The sequence below is a fragment of the Carlito syrichta genome, unplaced genomic scaffold (genome assembly GCF_000164805.1).
Source record: "Carlito syrichta isolate Samal-C Ts95f unplaced genomic scaffold, Tarsius_syrichta-2.0.1 Scaffold304926, whole genome shotgun sequence".
In the NCBI taxonomy this organism is placed as follows: Eukaryota; Metazoa; Chordata; class Mammalia; order Primates; family Tarsiidae; genus Carlito; species Carlito syrichta.
This window is the reverse complement of record NW_007249022.1, coordinates 275041-295394: the sequence shown is the minus strand read 5'-3', so window position 1 is coordinate 295394 and position 20354 is coordinate 275041. Positions and strand designations below refer to the sequence as shown.

Below are 20354 nucleotides of genomic sequence, written 5' to 3'. Positions count from 1 at the left end.
AGAGAAAGAGAGAGAGAGAGAGAGAGAGAGAGAGAGAGAGAGAGATTCCATTTCCTAGCTCCTTTTTTGGTTAAAGATAATTATTTTCCTTTTAAATATCACTCCATTGATTCATCTATTAGGTCATTATTTATGGAAGGCTGATAAACAGAGGACAAGAAAACCCTGATCTTTTCCTCTGTGGGCTCTCTGTTACAGAATGGAGGCCAGCACCATACCATGACTTTCAAACATACCTATTTAATACAATTTGATAAGTGTTTTAAATTAAAGCAGAGTGTATCATCTGAGTGTATGGCAACATGGCCCAGCTTTGTCTGTGGGTCAGGGAACAGTGAGGGTTTCTTTGTAGAAGTAACATTACAGCTAAGATCAAAAGGATGGGTAGGAACAGACCAGACCAACAAGGAGAAGGGAGGAGAGGCAAAGCATACCGTCTTGGCTGAGGTGGGGCTGAGTGGGGATCACTGGCTCTCGGGGACATGAGGTGGATGTGGTATGGCTGGAGAGCCCTAGCTGCTTGAAAATGGAGATAAATGCTCTAAGTGTGTGAATGGTGAAAGTGGAAATAGAAAAAGAATATGTAGTGGTGAGTTACAGAGAGATCCGGGCTATTTGGAGAAAGCAGCAAGAATCATAAGAAAGAGATACTCAGTGGAGTCAGATAAAGTACAAGTAGGGTTTGGTGGAGATAGACCATTTTGTGGAACTTGAACAGGGTTGATGGCATCAGAGAAAATGTGAGTTTAAACTATTGTGGGTGCAGGACTAGGGACAAGGAATAAATTGGACTTGAAGCACCAGAGATTACTGAGAGGAATTTTGTTTCATTATGTATGTATGATACTTGGATTATTTCATGTTTGTTATCAACCAAGTATGGGATCTAGATAAAGCAGCATGAAGCAAAAATTGAAAGACAGATAAACATTGAACTTAAGAAAGGAAAAATATATTTTTAATGTACTTGTAATAATTTACTTTGTAGTTTATAGTTGGTGTTAAAATTTTTCTCACATTGTGTCCAAATGAGCTTCCTTGCAATGGAAGGGGTGAGTTTGTGGTAATTTAACAATGATAGTAATTACATACATATAGCATTTTGCAGTTCCTGAAATATTTCTCATTTTATTTGTAACCACAACCTTAGGTGGCAGAGATTTTATTGATACCATTTTCCTGATGAGGAAATAAGGATTTCAGATGGTAAAGTGACTTGCCCAGGATCACTGAACCAGAAACTGGTCAAAGTGACTCTCAAATGCAGTTCTGTGAAAATCATGGCCTTCCCATTAGGGGAGTCCTGGGTAGGTACTGAGTAGGACTTAGTTTTGAGGTAAAGGTTTAAAGTCTCTGTTTTAACATTTCACATTTTTTAACGCTTGGATGTTGTCAATGGAAGCAAACCATACTCCAAGGGGAGTGCTATCCTATTAAATACACTTCTGGTAAATAGCTCTGAAATTTTATGTTATCTGGACTTAAAAGAATATGACATTTTATCTATCTTGAGAAATATATAAAATTATAATCACCTGCTTTTCTGACACCTCATGAAATGATTGGTCTCGTCCTGTAAATAAGGGAGTTGCCTTATGATTCCATGTGTTAGAGAAGATGTTAATACTTCAGGAAAACGTACTCACCTGAGTATTTACAGTTGATACGACAAATGTCGATACTTTGAAAAGTGATTTACCACCATCAACCCATTTAATGTCACTCCCACCATGCTGCAAAAAAAGAGTTTGTTACTGTCATTGGGATAATTTGAGAGAAAGAAAACACATAGATTATTTAATTTATATTAATTCTCCATCCTGATTCATTAATCTTATATTACTATGGAGATGGAAAATAAATGATGCAAATACATTTGGCAATATTGGTAGATGAGTACTATATGATATTAGGGGATCATTTTAATAGATCATTTCTAGTGGCCATATACTATACAAGAGATGTGGAATAGGTATACTCGACTTATAATTATAATGGACACATACATTGCGATCCTAATTTAAATAGCAGAGAAAGAAGATGACCTCATACCATTTAGCTGATGTGATTTTTTTTTTCTTTTAAATTATACATTACTCAATACCTTTCCACTTGCAGAATCTTGAAAGCTTAAATAATTAGGAGGCAGGCTTGTTGCTATTGGGATGTTATACTCTTGTGAAGCTATCTGATCATGCTTCATTAGAGGAAGCCAAGCATATCCAACTGTGCAAAAGAACAACCAAGAGAAAAACTTTTGAGTACATACCTCCATGGTAAGAAGTAATAAGAAAACTATCATTTATAAATACTAAACTTCATTTAAAAAATTCAGTAAATAGGAGCTTTCAAAATATTCCCCAACTCAAGTCAAACAGATTACACATCAAGCTACTTCAGATCACTGCCTGTCAGTACCTGATGTTTCCAGAGCCTCCTTCTTTTTGGCATTAGCTTTTGCATTTATGTCACAGGTAACGTGGTAAAAAGAAAACAAAATATGGTGTTTCTCATGAAGTTGTGTTGGTAGCTCGATTTTTACCTACAGTGAAAGAAACCACAGTTGGACTAAGAATGAAATCATTTGCCCAGGGTCAGGGCAAGACAAAGCATAGCTTTCAAAAATTTTTAACTGAAATCTAAGTCTATATTTCATGATATTAGATGTACTGTTTTAACTCTCAGTAAATATTCTGTCTATTAGCAGTAATGTGCTCATGTGTTGATATTTTTATTTCTTTATTATGATGGGAGATGATAATTTAGAATATCTAGTGTTTTTGATTAGATAATTTATGCCACCAGAGTATGAAGTAAATACGTGCACATACATATGCAAAAACACACATAGATATAACTGTAGACTGTATTACAAATAAGACACAGATTGAGGAACTATCATTAATGTGGGTAAACAATAAGTCCTTGCCTCTCAGAGTGTGGTCATGGACCAGTTGCAAGAGCATCACCAGTAAGCTCATTAGAAATACAGAATCTCAGACACCACCCTAGACATACTGAATGAGAATCTGCATTTGATGAAGATACCTAGGAAATTCGTGGCACATTGTTGAGGAAAATGGTTGCAGTAAATGTTGTAACTTCAGTATAAACTCTAACCATTAAAAAAATAGCAAAAATACATGATGTGTGTTATTGTGGTACAGGTAAGCAATGAGCCATTTTGTGAAGTGGTCATGCTGTAGCTATATAAATAATGCTTCTGAATTAACATAAATCATACAATTGATATAGGTTAAGAATTTACTTAACTAAGAGCATACTTCATATTTCTGGAAAAAATGTTTTTAACGAACTCTCTACATTTTATAATTTGAAAATTTTGAAACTTTTGAGTTTTCAAAGCCCTGCCACATATGTTAACATTTCATTTCCTCCAATAGTGTGTGAAGTAGGATGGTCTAGAGGTAGGAACCAAGGCCAGACATTTTAGAGGGTTCCGAGTGACTGAGAGTGTGGTATAGTTAGTAAGAGGATTTTCTAGAACAAGAACTCACATCTTCTGATGATGACCACTTTCCACTGGAATTCCAAGATCTTGTTCAATTAAGCTGCATTCAGCTCAATGTTGGCAACTAAGCAGTTCCCAGGATTGTCAAATCATGCAGTCAGGTGACAGCCATGCAAATTATCTACCAGTTTATTTCATAGCTGCTTCATGCATCTAGCTAATTCATTTTCACATCATCCAAGAAAAAATTTAGGATAGCAGTTTTCAATGGGGAGTCCCTGAACAGCAGTATTAGTGTCACCTGGAAACATTAGAATCGCAGCTTCTCAGACCCCAACTCGGGCACATTGAATCTGAAAATCTGGGGTTATGTTTGTTTCCACAAGCCTTCCTGGTGTTAGCATGCATATTAAGGTTTGAGAATCCCCGAATTCAGATGATTTATAAGCTTATATATTCTTTTTATATCAGCATGCTAACCTGGTAACAAAAGCCAACATACCTTTCATAACTCACAGTAATCAACAATGCAATTAAAAGACCTTTTATTTTTTAGCCAACATTAAGAGCACATGGGAATGCAACAAGTACTCAAAATTCCATTGAAATAAACATTAAAGCATACATCCTCCACTTAACAAATACTGCAAATATTCACATTTTATTATAACAGTGCCTTGGAAGAATTTATACTCTTTTTTTGCAATTAATGCAATTTTTTTCCAACAGTAAAGAGAGTAATAAAACCTTAGTTTTGAATCTGCACTGCAGCGTTCACCAAGCTGTTTATTATGTACATGTCCTCATGTGAAAATCTCATGGCTTTTATGAGGATACCATGAAACACATGAACATGGGAAAGATTTAAAACCAGAGTTAACAAAAGTAAGAATATTGATTTTTTAAAAAAATCATATATCTACAGAGAATGAGGTTTTCAGATGGGCTTTGCCAAGGGTTCAACCAATATAGAAATATTCTGAAATATGGTAATAGCTTTTCCCTTGTTTTTCCCCTTCTGTCCTGAATTTATGGGGAGAAAATGAACAGCATTAAATGGATATGGAAGAAGAAGATAAGGTCAGGCAGGTTGTTTAACTGGTGTTCCTTTAGTTAGTTTTAAAATAATTAACATACAACAAAGTGTGATAGGCAGAAAAATGTCCCTTCCCAAAAGATGTTCTCCATGTTCTAATGCCCAGAACATTAGAATGTATTTTAGTGAATATGTTATCTTAGTTGATATGTGAATTAGTGAATATGTTACTTTACATGGCAAAAGCCACTTAGTTGATGTGATTGAGCTAAGGACCAAGGTATGAGGAAACTGTCCTGAATTTTCCCAGTGAGCACAGTATAATCACTAAGGTCCTCATAATAAGAAGGCAGGAGCATTAGAGTCAGGGAGGACGTGTGAGCAGAAGTAGAGGTCAGAGTAGTGAGATTGTTGGAAAGGGGTCACAAGCCAAGAAATTTAGGCAGCCTCCAGATGATGGAAGAAGCAAGGACACAGCCTTCCCTAGAACCTCCTGAAGGCATGTATCTCTGATGACAGCTTGGTTTTAGCTCTGTGAAGCCCATTTCCGACTTCTGATCTCTGGAACTGTAAGATAACACATGCATGTGGTTTTAAGCCACGAAGTGGTAGTAATTTGTTACAGCAGCAATAGGAAACCCATTCAAAAGGTGTGATGTTTTGATCCCAGGTATCCTATCAGCAGGCTTCAGACCTTTACTTTATGATTAGAAATTAAATTCTATCCTGGAAACTTGTTTGTAATGTAAACTAACATGTATATAGTAATCTATCATTGACCTACTTATTTTTACTTTTTTTTTGTTTTGAGTTGGAGTCTCACTCCTTCCCTCAGGCTGGAGTGCTCACGGCCACCGCAGCCTTGACCTGGTTTTTTTTTCTTTTTTTTTTTTAGAGGCAGGGTGTTGCTCTGTGACCTAGGTTGGAGTGCAGTGGTGTGATCATAGTTCAATGTAAACTCAAACTCCTGGTCTCAAATAATCCTCCCACCTTGGCCTCCCGAAGTGCTGGGATTATGGGTGTGAGCTGCTGCACCTGGACTCAGTGACTTTTTCTGTGCTTTATAATAGAGTGGTGAAGCTTTAGGCTCTGGAGTAACATGACCTGGTTTTATCTTTGACTGTCACTTATTAGTTTTGTGTGCTTGATAAAGTTACTTGACTTCTCTATGCCTCAGTTTCCTCATTCATAAAGAAGGAAGGTAATAATAGTTCCTGTTTCTCAGGATTACTGTGGAATTAAATGAGATGACATATGTTTGGAGTATAACTTGGTGCTTGGCTCCTACTGTGAGTCCTGAGAGTCAGTCAGGGCACAGCTTATTCCCTGTCACATTTAGAGATGAAGGTCCAACTCAAGTTCACACAGGTTATAAGTAATGTGTTGGTTCCAGTTCTGTTCTTTTTATTATGACATGAACTGCTGCCATTGATTAGTAAAGTTATCTAACACAATCTTTATTATATTGACCAGTGAAATAAAAAAAATTAGTCTCACTTAAAAAAAAATACAATAAAAATGTCACATTTGCAATGTGAATTTGCAAAATACTCCTAGAACAACTGTCAATTAATGTGGCTTATAAAACTTGGTAAGTCCATACCTGCCAAGGCATGTTCTTGGTTTGAGGTGAGGTCTAGAGAGAGTGTTTATCATTGCCTTTATCCGACCATTCATTCATTTTTTTTTTAGGAGCTGCTAGTGGCAGTGAGGGCTGGTCCTTACCTCATCTGAGAAATCCGGATTCTGGGAATGGTGCAGAACTGCTGTGTAGGCAGCTGAGGTGAAGAGCGGACCTCCAGGTTTTCCATAAATACACTGTTTAAAAAGTTATGAGTTGAACAATTATGACTGAAATTATTTCTGAGTGAAAAAAAGCCACAACTCTTCAGTTATAATCCCGGGACAATGAAAAACTTTGTGATAACTTGGTAAGTTTAGCCAACATCTAATTAACCTTGAACTTTAGTGGCCTACAGCTCTGCATTTATTATACAAAGGGGCGCTGCTGAAGAAATTTGGAAACTTTTATTCATCACATAGATATTAAACCAGAGCCAATACCTGGACCAATTCACTATCTGACTTTTGATTACCATGAGACAAGTACTATCTTGATTAAAACTGATGCCTGCAGAATGGTTTTTTGAAGGAGCTCGTGGAAACAGCTCTAGGCTAGGGTTAGGTTCTAGGCAACCACAAGACTTAGTTAGACCCCAACCCCTGACATGCCCGCTTCCAACAATGAAGGCTGAGTGGGCAGGATATGGCTGGTTCCAGACTCCACCACATTTTATTACTATTCTATTACATCCCCTAATCAGACCAGGGGATGCAATATGACACTTCCTAGCTATATGACTTAAAAGTCCCCTTTGCCTAAAGCTTGGTACTTCTCATCTGGAGTCTGATATCTGGCCCGGCTGCAATACTGCTTGGTGTTTTAGGATGCAATGAAGCAGGGGATCCACATACTCGCGATTTTTCCTGTTTTCTAAAATTTTCCTCATGAAAATATTGCTTTAGCCTGTCCGGTGTGTTTGCCATCTTGTCATTGCTTCTGTTTACTGGACAATTATATTTCACTTTAATTTTTCTCTCCTGATGCTAGCGTTGTTGTGGTTCTTGGTACCTGTGGATGCTGACAACGGCGCAGTACTATCTTAAAGAGCTCTTTCCGTTTACTCTACATGATTCATCCAATCACTCAACCCGATTATTGTTTGTCTGAATAATGCTACAAATTAGAGGACACATTTGTACCCGACAGGGTGCTTTAAGAGATTATCTCAGAGAATGGTGAGGGTTAGTTAGAAACTAATTTTTTTTCTTTGCTATCTCATTTCTCTGATTCGTGGAACTGGTAAGATCTGGCAGCAGGCCCACCAAAAGCAATTTCCCTCTCTATTTTTATAGGTTACTTTATATTGTTTGAAATCCCTAAAATAAAAGCAGTATACTGTATACCAAATGTGAGCTCTAAAATGCCATCTAGTTACAATTTTATAATGTAAAACAGTATAGTACATATAAACCTTGTAGTTTTATGGATTTTATTAAATCACGTGTTCAACAACCGAGACTGACTTCCTAGAGCCATTTTCTAGATCCTAAGCACTTGGCCACATGCACCTTTCATAAATGTGAGTATCCCATGGGCCCCCTGTATTAGCCAAGAGGCCAAGCCTGCACGCAGTCACTCTTCTGCGCAGACCACACGAAGGCCGGCTGGGACGTGCCATTTCAAATCAAGTACGCTGAATGGAAAGGTGCGCTAATCTTTGAAAAGGGCAACGTCTTCCACAGGGAAATCTTTGCATTTATTTCACATGAGCATGGTTTCCTTTTTTTCCAAGTCAGGAAAAGGTAAGAGAGCCACGAGATTGGCATTTCTAGTAGATCTAGTTAATGGTGGCTATTAAATCAGGTACTTTTCAAAAAATCTAAAACAAGTGTATTAAATTGCTCCTTGTTCAGTGGCACTCACATGAAAAGCCCCACAATGTTGGAAAGAGCCCATGCACCTGCCTCCCTTCTTTATGCTATGTCTCTTTGCTGACTTGGCTCACCTTCATGGGCTTGGCACCTTCTTCATCAGAATTTTTGAATTCAATGCACACAGTTATATTTCGTGCCTGAAATTACAATGAGAAAAAAATTCCAATTCCTATCAAATAAAACCTAAATACAATCCAAGTGCCTAAAATAAATAGCTTTTAATTAAATCTGAAATATGTAAAATACCCAACATTTTCTTGTGACATTATTCATAATGTTCAGAAATAGTAGAAGGATCTGGAAAGACTATTTACAAGGGAAGTAAAGTTCATAATGAAAGGAGGCAGACATGATATTTTTAGAATATCTTTAGAAACTTAAATTATTCAGGGTTAATTTCAGAAAGAATTGTTAACATGTACAAAGCTGCATTCTTGAACAATTCTAAGATAAAAGTAATCACTGCCCCTTACTAAGCATTTCCTCCAAATGGTTTTTTATTACTAAGTGTTGACCTATAGTAATGTGTATTTGCACTTTCAAAAAACCATCTTTTATAGTCTAAATGCGGTAAAGAGAGAACATGGTATCAGAGAAACATATCATACCTTATTGAAGCATTTCTGACTATCATACTTGAGGTGTCTAGGATAAATGTAAATTTGGTTTTTGTATACTCTATAAGGGCGGCAATTCTTTGTTGAGTCGTAAATAAATTCCTCCACCTCCACTGTGGGTTCTGGTTGAGCCATCACGTCGAAAGGCTTGACAGGGATAAAGGACGATGTTACACAGTCTTAAAAAATCAGAAAATAAGAGTTTGTCATATAATATGGTTCTTTTTAAGTGAACAATACTTAACATATTTTTTAATGAACCCATTCAAGACCATAAAAACTTTATGCTTATATATTAATTGATACTAAGTCATGCTAGCATGAAAAATTTGTAGGAGGTGGTCATGGCAGACAAGCTACATATTTAATATCAAAACTGATGTCTCAGTAAAACTAGTAAATCTTTTAAATAGATTTATTACTTTTTTGTATTAAGTTTTACATAAAAGGAAAATTTTAGCTAATGTCCCTCTGAACATACTGACCAGAAAAAAATATTTTTAAAGTAGGATTTATTAAGAAGACAAAATCTTCCACATTGGGAGGGGATCTGAAAGAGGTTGCTCCTAACCAGATACTTAAGATAAGAAGTAACCCACTAACTCTTTGTTATCACATTATAAAAATAATGCAGACATTGAATATGAAATAAAACTTTATCCCATGGATCTATCACTGATAGGGCCAGATGAGTTAATAATAATTTCTCCATATGAAATGATTTTATGGCATAGGCCTGAAGCTCTCTTTGTACTAGTAGACACAAGTTATTTTATAATTTTCACAGTCTTTTAAAATCTAACCTTGTAGTAACAGCCTAAGGGAAAAAATAAAGAAAAGATCATTAGGAATTAAAAAAATGAAAACTTCATCACTAAATAGTTTGAAGGCTGAAGTTGTGCTACTGAAGTATAGCAAGGCCTTCTACCTTGAAATCTTCCTGTGTTCTAAAAAATAAAATGATCAGCTATGCATGCATAAGAATTATTCGAGTTTTTTTCCATAAAAATAGTTATAATAGTTTCAATATATGTTCATATTTCTCTAATGTCTTATAATTCTTTCAAAGGACGCATTTAGGTTTCTCTTTTGTTATCTTTCCTTTCTGTAGATAATAAAAGCTACGTTCCCCAAATCAGGCAGAGGAAATGGCTTAGTTTATCCTCTGCTCTTTCACACCAAGCAATATAAAAATGATTTGGAGCCTTGGCTTAAGTTAGAATGCTCATTACATTTCACATTAAAAAGATTTGTGGAAAGTTATAAGCATGGAAAACTTAATAGTGCAATGGTAATCTAAATATCCTGTGGCAATAATCCTCTCCCTGTTTGTGGTTCATTATAGGATGCCTTTATTCATTCTTTGCATCACTGAGAGAGTCACTGAAAGCCATAATCAGAAGCAACAAAACAAACTATCTTATCACTTAAGAATTAAATGCTGAAACTTATTTATAAAGTTAATAAAAACTTCTGAAATTCAAATTTGCACTGACATAAACAAGACTTGTGACTGTATTTTGAAAAAAATATTCTTCCTGTGTAATAACAAAATCTAACAATAATTCAGTTATCCTCATTGCATGGCACTGGAGTGGCTACATATAGTGTTCAGAGTAACCGTTTGGCAGCACAGGGTGGCAGAACCAGCCTGCATTTTGAGTCAGAGGAACTGGATAGAATATATGCTCTCCCATTGTGGATTATTGGTTTATTAACCTGTCTGAACCTAACTTTCCTTACTTGCAACTCTCCAGGATTCTGAATATTATGTGATATAATTTAATATTTTGTTGGGTGCGTGGTGCATAACAGGTAAACATTAGGTTACCCTAAATAGAGTTTTGCCCTACGGTACTCATTGTTTATCTTAATGAAGAAATAAGAAGCCCCACATTTTTCAGCATTATGAATTCCATTTATCTCTAGATTTGGAAATAAACAAATTTAAAAAAAATCTTGTAAACAACCAGTTAACTGACCAACAAACCAGTCAGCCAACCAACCCAACAACTCACTAAATTTTCATAACTCTACAACTAAATCATGACATCATCATCATACTTGGATGTTCCAAAGGGACGTTGTCAACAGCAATATCCAGGCTTCCTGGGATGGTCTGCATTTTGCTTATTCTGTCAGCCCTGTAAGATTATGCCAACATGGACACACACACACACACACACACACACACACACACACACACACACACACACGCATACAGTATTATTCCAGTTTTCAAGAAAAAAAATCACTCAATTATAATTCTGAGCTTTGATAAGGGTTAACAGTTGACTCCTAAATAATTTTGTGAATAATTTCATTTAGGTAGTTTAATTTTGAAAATGAAAATTTATGTGATATGGCAAATAAAAACACAAATCAGGGAGGGGTTAAGTTACAGATATTCTGAAAATATATTTCAAATATATTTGATCCTACTTCAGATAACACACAATTGATAAAAAAAGTATAATGATAGATTATATAGTTTTTTAAAAAAATAAAAGGTTATAGCATTCTAACTGGCTTAAATTACTCACTCACATGATAAGTTTTGAAAGTAAGGTTGGTCTTTGCCACAATTGCTTAGTGGCCAGTCCATATTCTCCCTTTTCACAACAAACAGAGAGGACAGAGATCTTTCCTTGACTCCTGTTTCTTCTGCCCTCTCCCACTCTTGTAATATGTGCAGACACTCCTTCCACACCCATCTCCCACTCACATGCACTCCCTGACTCTTGAGTTTTTACATTTCCTTCCCTCCCTCTCCATTAAAACTTCTCATCCATCTTCCTTTATAGTACTGTGAAAGCTACTGATAGCACTTTCAAGTGTTATCCTTTTCAGGAAATCTACTCTGAATAGGTGGAATAATTACAGTCATTGGTCAGAGCCAGCTCTTCCTAGCCCATGAAAGCTGCCTTAAATCCTTGAGAATTTTTTTTCCTGACAGTTGTTAAACATGGCCATTATTAAAAATTAAATTGTATAAACTCATCACTTAAATTATATCAAACAAAAGGCAATAAGTACTCAAAATTCACCACCTTCTAATTATTTTAATAGATGGTAAGATTATCTGTGCTTTCAAGATTATATACATCTAACTGTATGGTGAAAATGCTGTCTAAGGGTGTACATCTTTTCCTAACTCTATGATCATGAAGTACCATTGGTAGCTTGAAATCAACAATAGTAAGAATTTACACAACAGAAACTAGTCATAAGTACAAACCATGTTTTCCCTGGGGAAGTTGGTAGTAAACTATTTGTCAGAAAATTGTTGAGAATAAATGTCATAAAGTGTGAGGCTTCCAGTAAATAATTTAATGTCAGCATCACACTGTGTATTCTAGGTGTGCCTTAATTGCCACAATAATAACTTTCTTTGCTATTCATTGATAACACAGGTTTTATGAGGGTTTGGTTTTCTCCTGTTCGTATCAAATCACCTGAAAATCTGTTTACTGCTCTCTTCTACTTAGCATTACATCTTTTCATGCTTCCATATACTAGTAAAAAGGTGAAGAGGAAAAATATTCTTAATTTTCACTGTCTGGGAAACCTTAGGAAGTCTGTGGTATGGGTTTGGCCAGCACGCTTGATTACTTTAAAGCAGAGAAAGCTCACCCTGTGTTAAGAAGTAGTTTTATAGCATCACAACTAAGTCCAAATGGTTCTGGACTCCTCCAAGAATTTACTTCTCACCTTATTTTGCTTTCTAAAGTTTATATTTTTTCTAGAAAAGAAATATTGGAAAAATTTCCCTTCTAGCCAAATAGAAACATATCATCTATTGAAATTACAAAAAATATTAATCATGCTTGTTTCATAATATTATATTATTCTAATTTTGGATAAATAAATTAATTGATAAAATAATTTTTATTCTTAGACGGGGGAGGCAGAGAGAGAATATTTGGGTGAGGGCAAAGGGTACAAGAATACTGGGTGTATTGGGGGCTAACAGTTCAAGATAAGTACCATGCAATGAAAGACCTTATCATCATCAGATGCTGGATAAATGATGAGACATTTGAAGCAATGTCATCTATTTTATATTTTTTTCTTTAGCAATAATTTCTACTTTTTTGTGCAAAAAAAATTGAATAACAGAGCTATTATGGCTGATTATAGTCAAAGCAATAGAATTGTTTTATGGAGTTTTAAAACATGGTTCTAAAATTTCTTAACATTTTCCTTATTGAGAGGTGTCTATGTCCCTTTCCTTCACATGCAGGTTCTGTATCTAGGCTCTGTGACTGCTTGATAGTAGAGTGTGGCAGAAATAACACTGTTACAGTTTCTGGGTCTTAGCCTGAAATCAGCGGTGGTCATTCCCTGTCCCTTGGGACATTTATTCTTAGAACCCAGCCACCGTACCATAGGGAAGCCAAAGTATCTCATGGAGAAGATTCTATGGAGAAGAACCAAGATCTATATTGCACAGGCCAAGCTAAGCTTATAGTCAACAGCCAGTATCAACTGGCTAGAAATTTAATAAGCCATCTTGAAAATGAATCCTTTGGCTCCAGCTAACCTCCTCTAGCCCTGCCATGTGTGGAAGAGACAAGCTCTCTTTAACCAGATATGCTCAAATTGTAGACTCAGGAATAAAATAAGTAGTGTTGTTATTTTAAACCACTAAGTTTGGGGTGGCTTGTTACACAGCAATAGACAACTGACATAGTTTAACATTTCACAATCCTTCCATATAATTCTAGCAAATTTTACCTTTGTGGCATCATTTGGGCATATGTAAAGTCATTTGACAAGGACCTGCTTTCTGGAAGAGTTTGGACACTTGAGAATCAGATAATTATGTATTATTTATGGAAATATAACGCATCAATGTAGCTAATTTATGTTAATTTCAAGAGTATCCAAAAAAAAAAAAATCATACCTTCTATAATCCGACACTAGTTTAATTAGATCCTCAGTTGAAATCTTGCTACTCTCTTGTCTGTACAATGGTGAAAATCTTGAGTCTCTATCCACATTTCCCTGGTTGTCCTTAAATACTGATCTGAAAGAAAATATTTATTCAGGTTGGAATTTGGATATTGTTTATGGAGTTAAATATATATATTTTTTTCTTTTTGAGTTGGAGTCTCACTCCGTCGCCCAGGCTGAAGTGCAGTGGCGCACTCATGGCCACCTCAATGTCGACTTGCTGGGCTCTGGTGATCCTTTAGCCTCATCCTTTCAGTAGCTGGAACTACAGACTCACGCTACCACACCAGGCTATTTTTTTTTTTTAATTTGTTGTAGAGACACGGTCTCACCAAGTTGCCCAGGATGGTCTTGTACCTGTGGGCTCAGGCAATTCACTCGCCTTGGCCTCACAAAGTGCTGGGATTACAGGTTGAGTTACCGAGCCCAGAAGTTATATTTTTAAGATGACTAAATTAATTCAATTTCTTATGCATAATGAAAGAAACCCTAGGATCGTACAAAATAAAAAGACAAAATAGCTTAGAAAAAAGTTTTATCCACATATTTGTTGTCTTTAATTTCTTGTTTTCAACCCTGTATTTAAAGTGACAGCTCTCCAGATTACAGCTATATATATATATATATTTTTTTTTTTTCCCCACAATGGAATACACACACACACACACACACACACACACACACACACTGGTATAACTGCTTTTTCTTTTTTTTTAATGATGTCTTACATTTAGTAATATATCAGAACTGTGGAGTATTAGAGGAGTGGAGAGAATAGGAAGACATGCTATTCTTTTTAATTACTTCCTCAAGATACCCTAAACCTGGGCAAGACAGGGTCACTCTAACTTAGGTGGCACTATTAAGATTTATGAGTAGAAGAGAAATACGGCTGTATATGTGGGCAGAGGGATGACAGAATCTTGAAACATTTTCTTGACGATAACTGTGTTATGTCTTAACTTTTAGGATAGAGACAAAGATAAAATGGAATACATCTGAATCAAATTTTTGTATTAAATAAGAAGAACACTATGAATCTGAGCCGCTTATTTCCTTCCTTGATCTGTTTTATTGGAACTATATAGACTTACTTAAAATATGCAATCATTTTTTCCAAAAAAATTTAGTAACGTCAGGCAATACTTGCTTCATAGACACACCATATTTAGTTGTCAGTTTTGGATGACATCTAAAAGTTCCTCACACTTCATCATACAAATGTGGTCAAAGCAAAATCTGACCCATATATATTTCCTTTTTCTTCAGTATTGGAGAAATGCTGAATTTGTACTTTTTTTTTTATTCTTTGAGTTGGAGTCTAAGTTTAGGGCCTTAACTAGAATTCTTTATCAACTCCTTAAACTATCCAAATAATTCAATATATAGGCTGAAATGGCCATTTGAATGAATATTAAATCATAGAGCTTTAGTGCAAAATATAGAAAATAGACCAGGAATTTATCAGAATAATGTTTTTTGACTCCTTCAATGTCTGCTCATTTTTCTCTGATAAGTAGTGTCTGAGGGAAGATAACAAGGCCTTCTATCAAATAACATTGGGGAGACAGATAGAAAATATTGAACCTGGGAATTATTTTTATTTAAATATTATAAAGGACTTTTGTTTGAATGCCTGAATGTCTGACATGTTGAAACCAATATGATGCAATTCCTAACATGAGAGAAGGTTAAGTTGAGCTTGACCAGTAGCTTTGTAATTAACCAGCGACTTCAAATACATTGAGAGATGTGAGTTTTATAACGGTTTTTGCTCTTTTCTGCAGCTCTGTCATGGAAATGCTCACTTACATAGGACACTCCTTAGAAAGAGAATGAAGAGTACAGCACTATGGGAGAAGTTTTGCTTGCGATACTGTACAACCTCAATAAATATACTAACTGGTTGTTCAATAAATACACTAATAAGCAAGAGAACAAAGAACTGACTCATTTATACAGATGGATTCAGGATGGCTGGGACATTGCGTCTCGTTCCAACTGCCACAGTTGAGCAATGATCAATATTTTGTGAGAGTCTCAGCACAATGATATCTGGGGTACAATCAGAAGGATCTCAGCCATCCCAAAACCATTTGTGTAAATGAGTCAGTTCTTTGTTTTCTTGACTAAAGGAAAAGAACCATAGGTCTCTCTGATAGCCTCATGCACAAGCAGCATGAGTAGCCATAATGTATGGAATGAAACAGACATTTTGCAAATGTGTGTGGCTGTGGAAGAGAAAACATAAAACTTGTTTTCAGGCAGTTTAAGATTATTTTAAAAAATGAATTATTATATCATTAGAGCTATAAGATGACAGAAGGAAACACTGTGGGATATACTTGGGTTTTTGTCACTAGAAGGATTCAAACAGAAGAACAGAAATTGGACAACCATTTGTTGGGGAGGTTGTGGTCAGTATGGGAACCTTAAATACTAGTCGTACTGTGTACCTTCTATCAACATAGAGATGTTAGAATGAAATTTTTATTTTAGCCTTGTTTGATTGTAAAGACTATTCAGCGTTGTGTGCTAGTCTACCTAGAACGTCAAATGAGAGAGTAAAAGAAACCACAAAAGAATTCTAGCATGGATTTAGCACATATGATCCAGGGGTGATATGCATGGGAAGAGTTCCATTTATAACTTGCCACATTTGGAAGGGTCAATTTCTTCCAAATCAATGAGTGTAAAATACGCTACACAGTCATCTGTGTGTATTCTGTAGTTCTACCCCAAGGATAACCTTTTACTATAAAATGACACTACTGCTGGTGCCAAATATGAGAACACCAAACTAATTTCCAATAAAATATTGTTCACAGTAATGAACATCTGTGTGTACTGCAGCAAGGAGGATGATTAGATCTGGGTAAACATATGGTCACAGGCTAAATTGTCAGTTCTACTCTTTTAGTGACAGTTGATTGCAAGGGCCAAAATGTCTTAGGGTCTATTGAAAGCCATACCACAAAACAAACTGCAATCTGTCAAAGTACAATAGAAAGAAAAATTAGCCACAGAACCAATAATAACAATAAGATGTTGAAGTATGTCAGGAAGCTGGTAATGATATGGGTATCAACCAGTCTTCCTCTGATGCTGTCCACATTTATTTGAAGAAATTTCGACATTGTGAAGGGGAAATTAAAAAGACTTCTTTGGCTGGATCCTGTACTTTTTTGTGGTTAGATAATCCAAGTGGTCTAACATGAAATTTTGAGAACTGTACCACCAACCATTTTTCTCAGTTGCCAGAAAAATTTATGTAGAAGTAAATCATATATGTTTATAAACAAATTGGTGGTGTGCACTGTTTCCTAACCTACAACCAAACCACTAACTGGGCATTAAGATAGCATGAGTTTGTGGTTTCATTGGCTTTTCTAGCTTAGGAATAATTTCTTCAATAGTTGGTAATATTGTCAACCTCCCTGGAAACTTTATCTGTTTTTCTTCTGGCATATTTTACTAGATAACATCAAAACATGATTGCCATTTCTCAGGTTCTTTCAATAATGGGTCATTCTTCTCCTTCTTTCTTCCATATTATTCATCATTGCCCCCAATTTACCAAAAAAAGGGATTTGTTGAGGTAAATATCTTCTCTACAGGTGAATTTTTGTGATAACAATTTTATAAAAATGACTTACTAATAATAGCAATTTTTACAGGGAACATATCTGTGCTCATTAATCCCTTACATCAGTAAGTTAGATATTATTATTTCATTTTATAGATTTTATAAAAAGATAGCTAAAGACAGATTATAAGTAACTTGCCTAAGTTTACTTGGCTAGTAAAGGATAGAGTTGGGATTTTGATCCCAGCTCTGTCTGGCTCTAAAATGCCTGTTTCTAAAAGCTCAGAACATGTTGGATCCCTAAAGAGAAAATGTGTGCACTATTGTAATTTTGTTATATTGGAATATTTCACTTTTTGCCAAGAGATATTTTGTCTCTACTTGCCCCAACAGGTTTTCTGGAAGGAACTGAGAATGCTTAACAATACAAAATATTTAATCAGTGAATTATAACTAATTATCATTTCTTTTGAAGCTTATGAGAAATATAAACAACTGAATTCATCATGAAGGGTTCATAAAGGGTCTAAATAACACATTTTTCATGCAGAAGTTGCTGACATTAGTTATCTGTGTAAGGATAGAAAAGGGGAGAAAAGGTAATATTTAGATCTACTTTAAGCCAAATATTTTTGCATCTGAGATTGTACCTACAGCCTGTGAGGGAGCTATTGTCAGCTCCATTTTACAGAAGGAAACCCTGAGAATTGGGGTTGAAACTTGTTCAGTGGTATCAGCAAATGATTGTCTGACTTGGACCATGTTTATCAGGCTCCTGGGCCTGGGTTCTTCCTCCCTTGATACAGGGCTATAAGGCAGCAATAGGGTTGCCTTAGGCCAAACGAATTTCTGGAGACTGCATAAGTCTATATTGGTTTACTGCTGCCCTAACTTCCACATTTCTCCTTCCTGCACCTGCCCATCCACCACTTTAAATAACAACCTCAAAAATATGAAAAATGTCAGTGAGCTTACTCTGGATATACTCGTTTCTAGGAACTTTGAGACCTAAAAATGGCATAACAGATTTTCCCTTCCTTCTGGATTTTAAAGTTACCACCATTGGGATAAGATTGTCAACAGTCAAATGGATACTTGATAGGCTATCTTATTTTGTAGCACTAATCTTTTTAAGTTCATTCAGTGTGTGCAGTGTTGACTTTTTTTCCTTATGGGTCTGTGCCAAACTCTTCCTCCTTTAAGAAATTCTTATACTAATACAAATGTAAAGAGACTGAGAAGGAGAGTAGTAATTAATGATTAAACAGACCCCCAAAGCAATTCTTTTTAAAGTAGAGATTATGTGTTCAGGTGAACAATGCATCAACAATGTTCACAGTACTCAGCATTTCCATCAAAGTCACCAAGTCCTGATAAATTTGGCTATGCTAATCAGTACTGAAACAAAAGAGAATTTAAATGATTGGTTTAATGGTTTCACTTGGACATCCATATATAGACCTGAGGCTCTATGTACAGATAAAAAGCATAAGAAGCCACAGTGCATCCAACTGAATTTTGTCCACACCAGATTCTCAGGACTGACATAATGTCAGTGATTTGTTAAGCCAAATATACATAATAAAAAAGTGATTAATTGATTTGATGCCTTCCAAGAGCCCACGGCATACCTGGTCATGCACACACTACACATGCATCACAGCTCTTTTACAAGCTATCTTGTTAAACTCTCTTGTGAAACCTATGTCTCTGGGGAGCTCAAAGTGTTTATGAAGACAACCATCTTAGCATTCTTCTAGGCATTGGTACAATAAAAATAATAGGTAACACAAAAGTGTTCAAAACTCAAACTTTCAATGCCAACTATGAATATATTTTTAGTCTGTTGCTTGCAATCGCCAACCTACCTTGTTGCCCAAGCAAATGGCATGCGGTATTTTCCCAATTTGCTGCAAAACTGCTTGTTGGATTTTAGTATCTTTTGTGCATACTAAAGAAAAAATAAATAAATATATTGCTTAGAACAGCACTTTAGAACCTGAACACAAAAAATAATACTAAATACTTTTTCATATTATTTTATACTGAAACAGTGAAACTCTGCCTCACTAGTCCACAGATTCTGCCTTGTAAAGAGCCAACTGATAGTCTCTGTGTTCAAACTGTTGAATAATATTTTTCTTTCTTTTCAGTTTAGAAATTCCAAATGTAGAAAATACTCTTGTCTTAGAATGTCAACGTTTTTTCTTTTTTTGTTTTAATTCTTAAAAGGCCTTAATCTTTAATGGAAAGAGTTATCAAATTTACACTCAGACTATATTATAGCCCTTTTATTTGTTATGGCCAAGATCAGCAGACCTGTGCTGTAAAGGGTCACATGATAAATACATTGGGCTTCATGAGCCATCTGGTCTCTGTCTCAACTTATCAGCTTTGTTACTGTAGCAGAAAAACAACCAAAGACAATCCATACATGAATGAATGTGACTGTGTTTCAACAATAAAACTTTATTTACAAAAACAGGTGGCAGGGTAGATTTGACCTGCACACCATAGTTTGCCAAACCCTGAATTAAGGAACTCTCAAATTCTGCTCTACGTTGTTACAAATTCTAAAAGTCAATTTTTATAACTTATTTCTCCAATATAGTTCCTTGGCATGAAAAATATAGAGTTTTAATATTTATTTTCTATTAAATGGAAACATTTGATTATCACAGAAAATATGACAATAGAAAAGAAGAAAGTAGAGAAGCATTGCCTATGGTTCCACCATTCATAGCACTTGGCAGTATTTCTTCACTTATCAGGGGAAACCCTAAGAAACCTGGAATTATCTTTTAGAAGGTGGGCCCCTTGAAGTATAGGCTTCCTCCATTAGGTAAGAATTCTAGGAACCCATTGACATCAGTGTACCAGCTAGCATTGTTGTGAGAGGCTGCATATGATTTCAGTGAATTTTCCTTCAGAGATTCTTTCAACACATTTGCCCATTTCATGATGGATGATTTATGAGTGCACCTGGCCACACCAAGCTAAAAGATCCGCAGTTTTTGACAAAAACAGCATGGTCCCTCTGCCTCACCTCCCTATTCACTTGATCTTGCCCCGAGCAACTTTTTTTTGTTTGTTTGTTTCCCTGGATGAAAGACATCCTCAAAGGGAAATGTTTTACTGTTGTGGAGGAAGTGAAATAAAAAATGGCAGAAGCACTAAAAGGCATCAAA

General features: G+C 35.7%; 1 protein-coding gene across 4 annotated transcripts in view; it reads right to left on the bottom strand.

Annotated features, from left to right (window-relative positions):
- DOCK10 (dedicator of cytokinesis 10) overlaps positions 1–20354 on the bottom strand; it is a 280494-nt gene that overhangs the window by 78044 nt on the left and 182096 nt on the right. For all 4 annotated transcript variants that reach the window (XM_008061036.1, XM_021713939.1, XM_021713938.1 and 1 more), the window contains exons 14-22: positions 19035–19117; positions 13531–13653; positions 10688–10767; positions 8615–8802; positions 8078–8143; positions 6234–6326; positions 2419–2542; positions 2105–2226; positions 1647–1733 (exon numbers count right to left, since the gene is read on the bottom strand). In XM_008061036.1, the coding sequence (XP_008059227.1) occupies positions 1647–1733; positions 2105–2226; positions 2419–2542; positions 6234–6326; positions 8078–8143; positions 8615–8802; positions 10688–10767; positions 13531–13653; positions 19035–19117 (966 nt within the window). The remainder of the gene's footprint in view (positions 1–1646; positions 1734–2104; positions 2227–2418; positions 2543–6233; positions 6327–8077; positions 8144–8614; positions 8803–10687; positions 10768–13530; positions 13654–19034; positions 19118–20354) is intronic.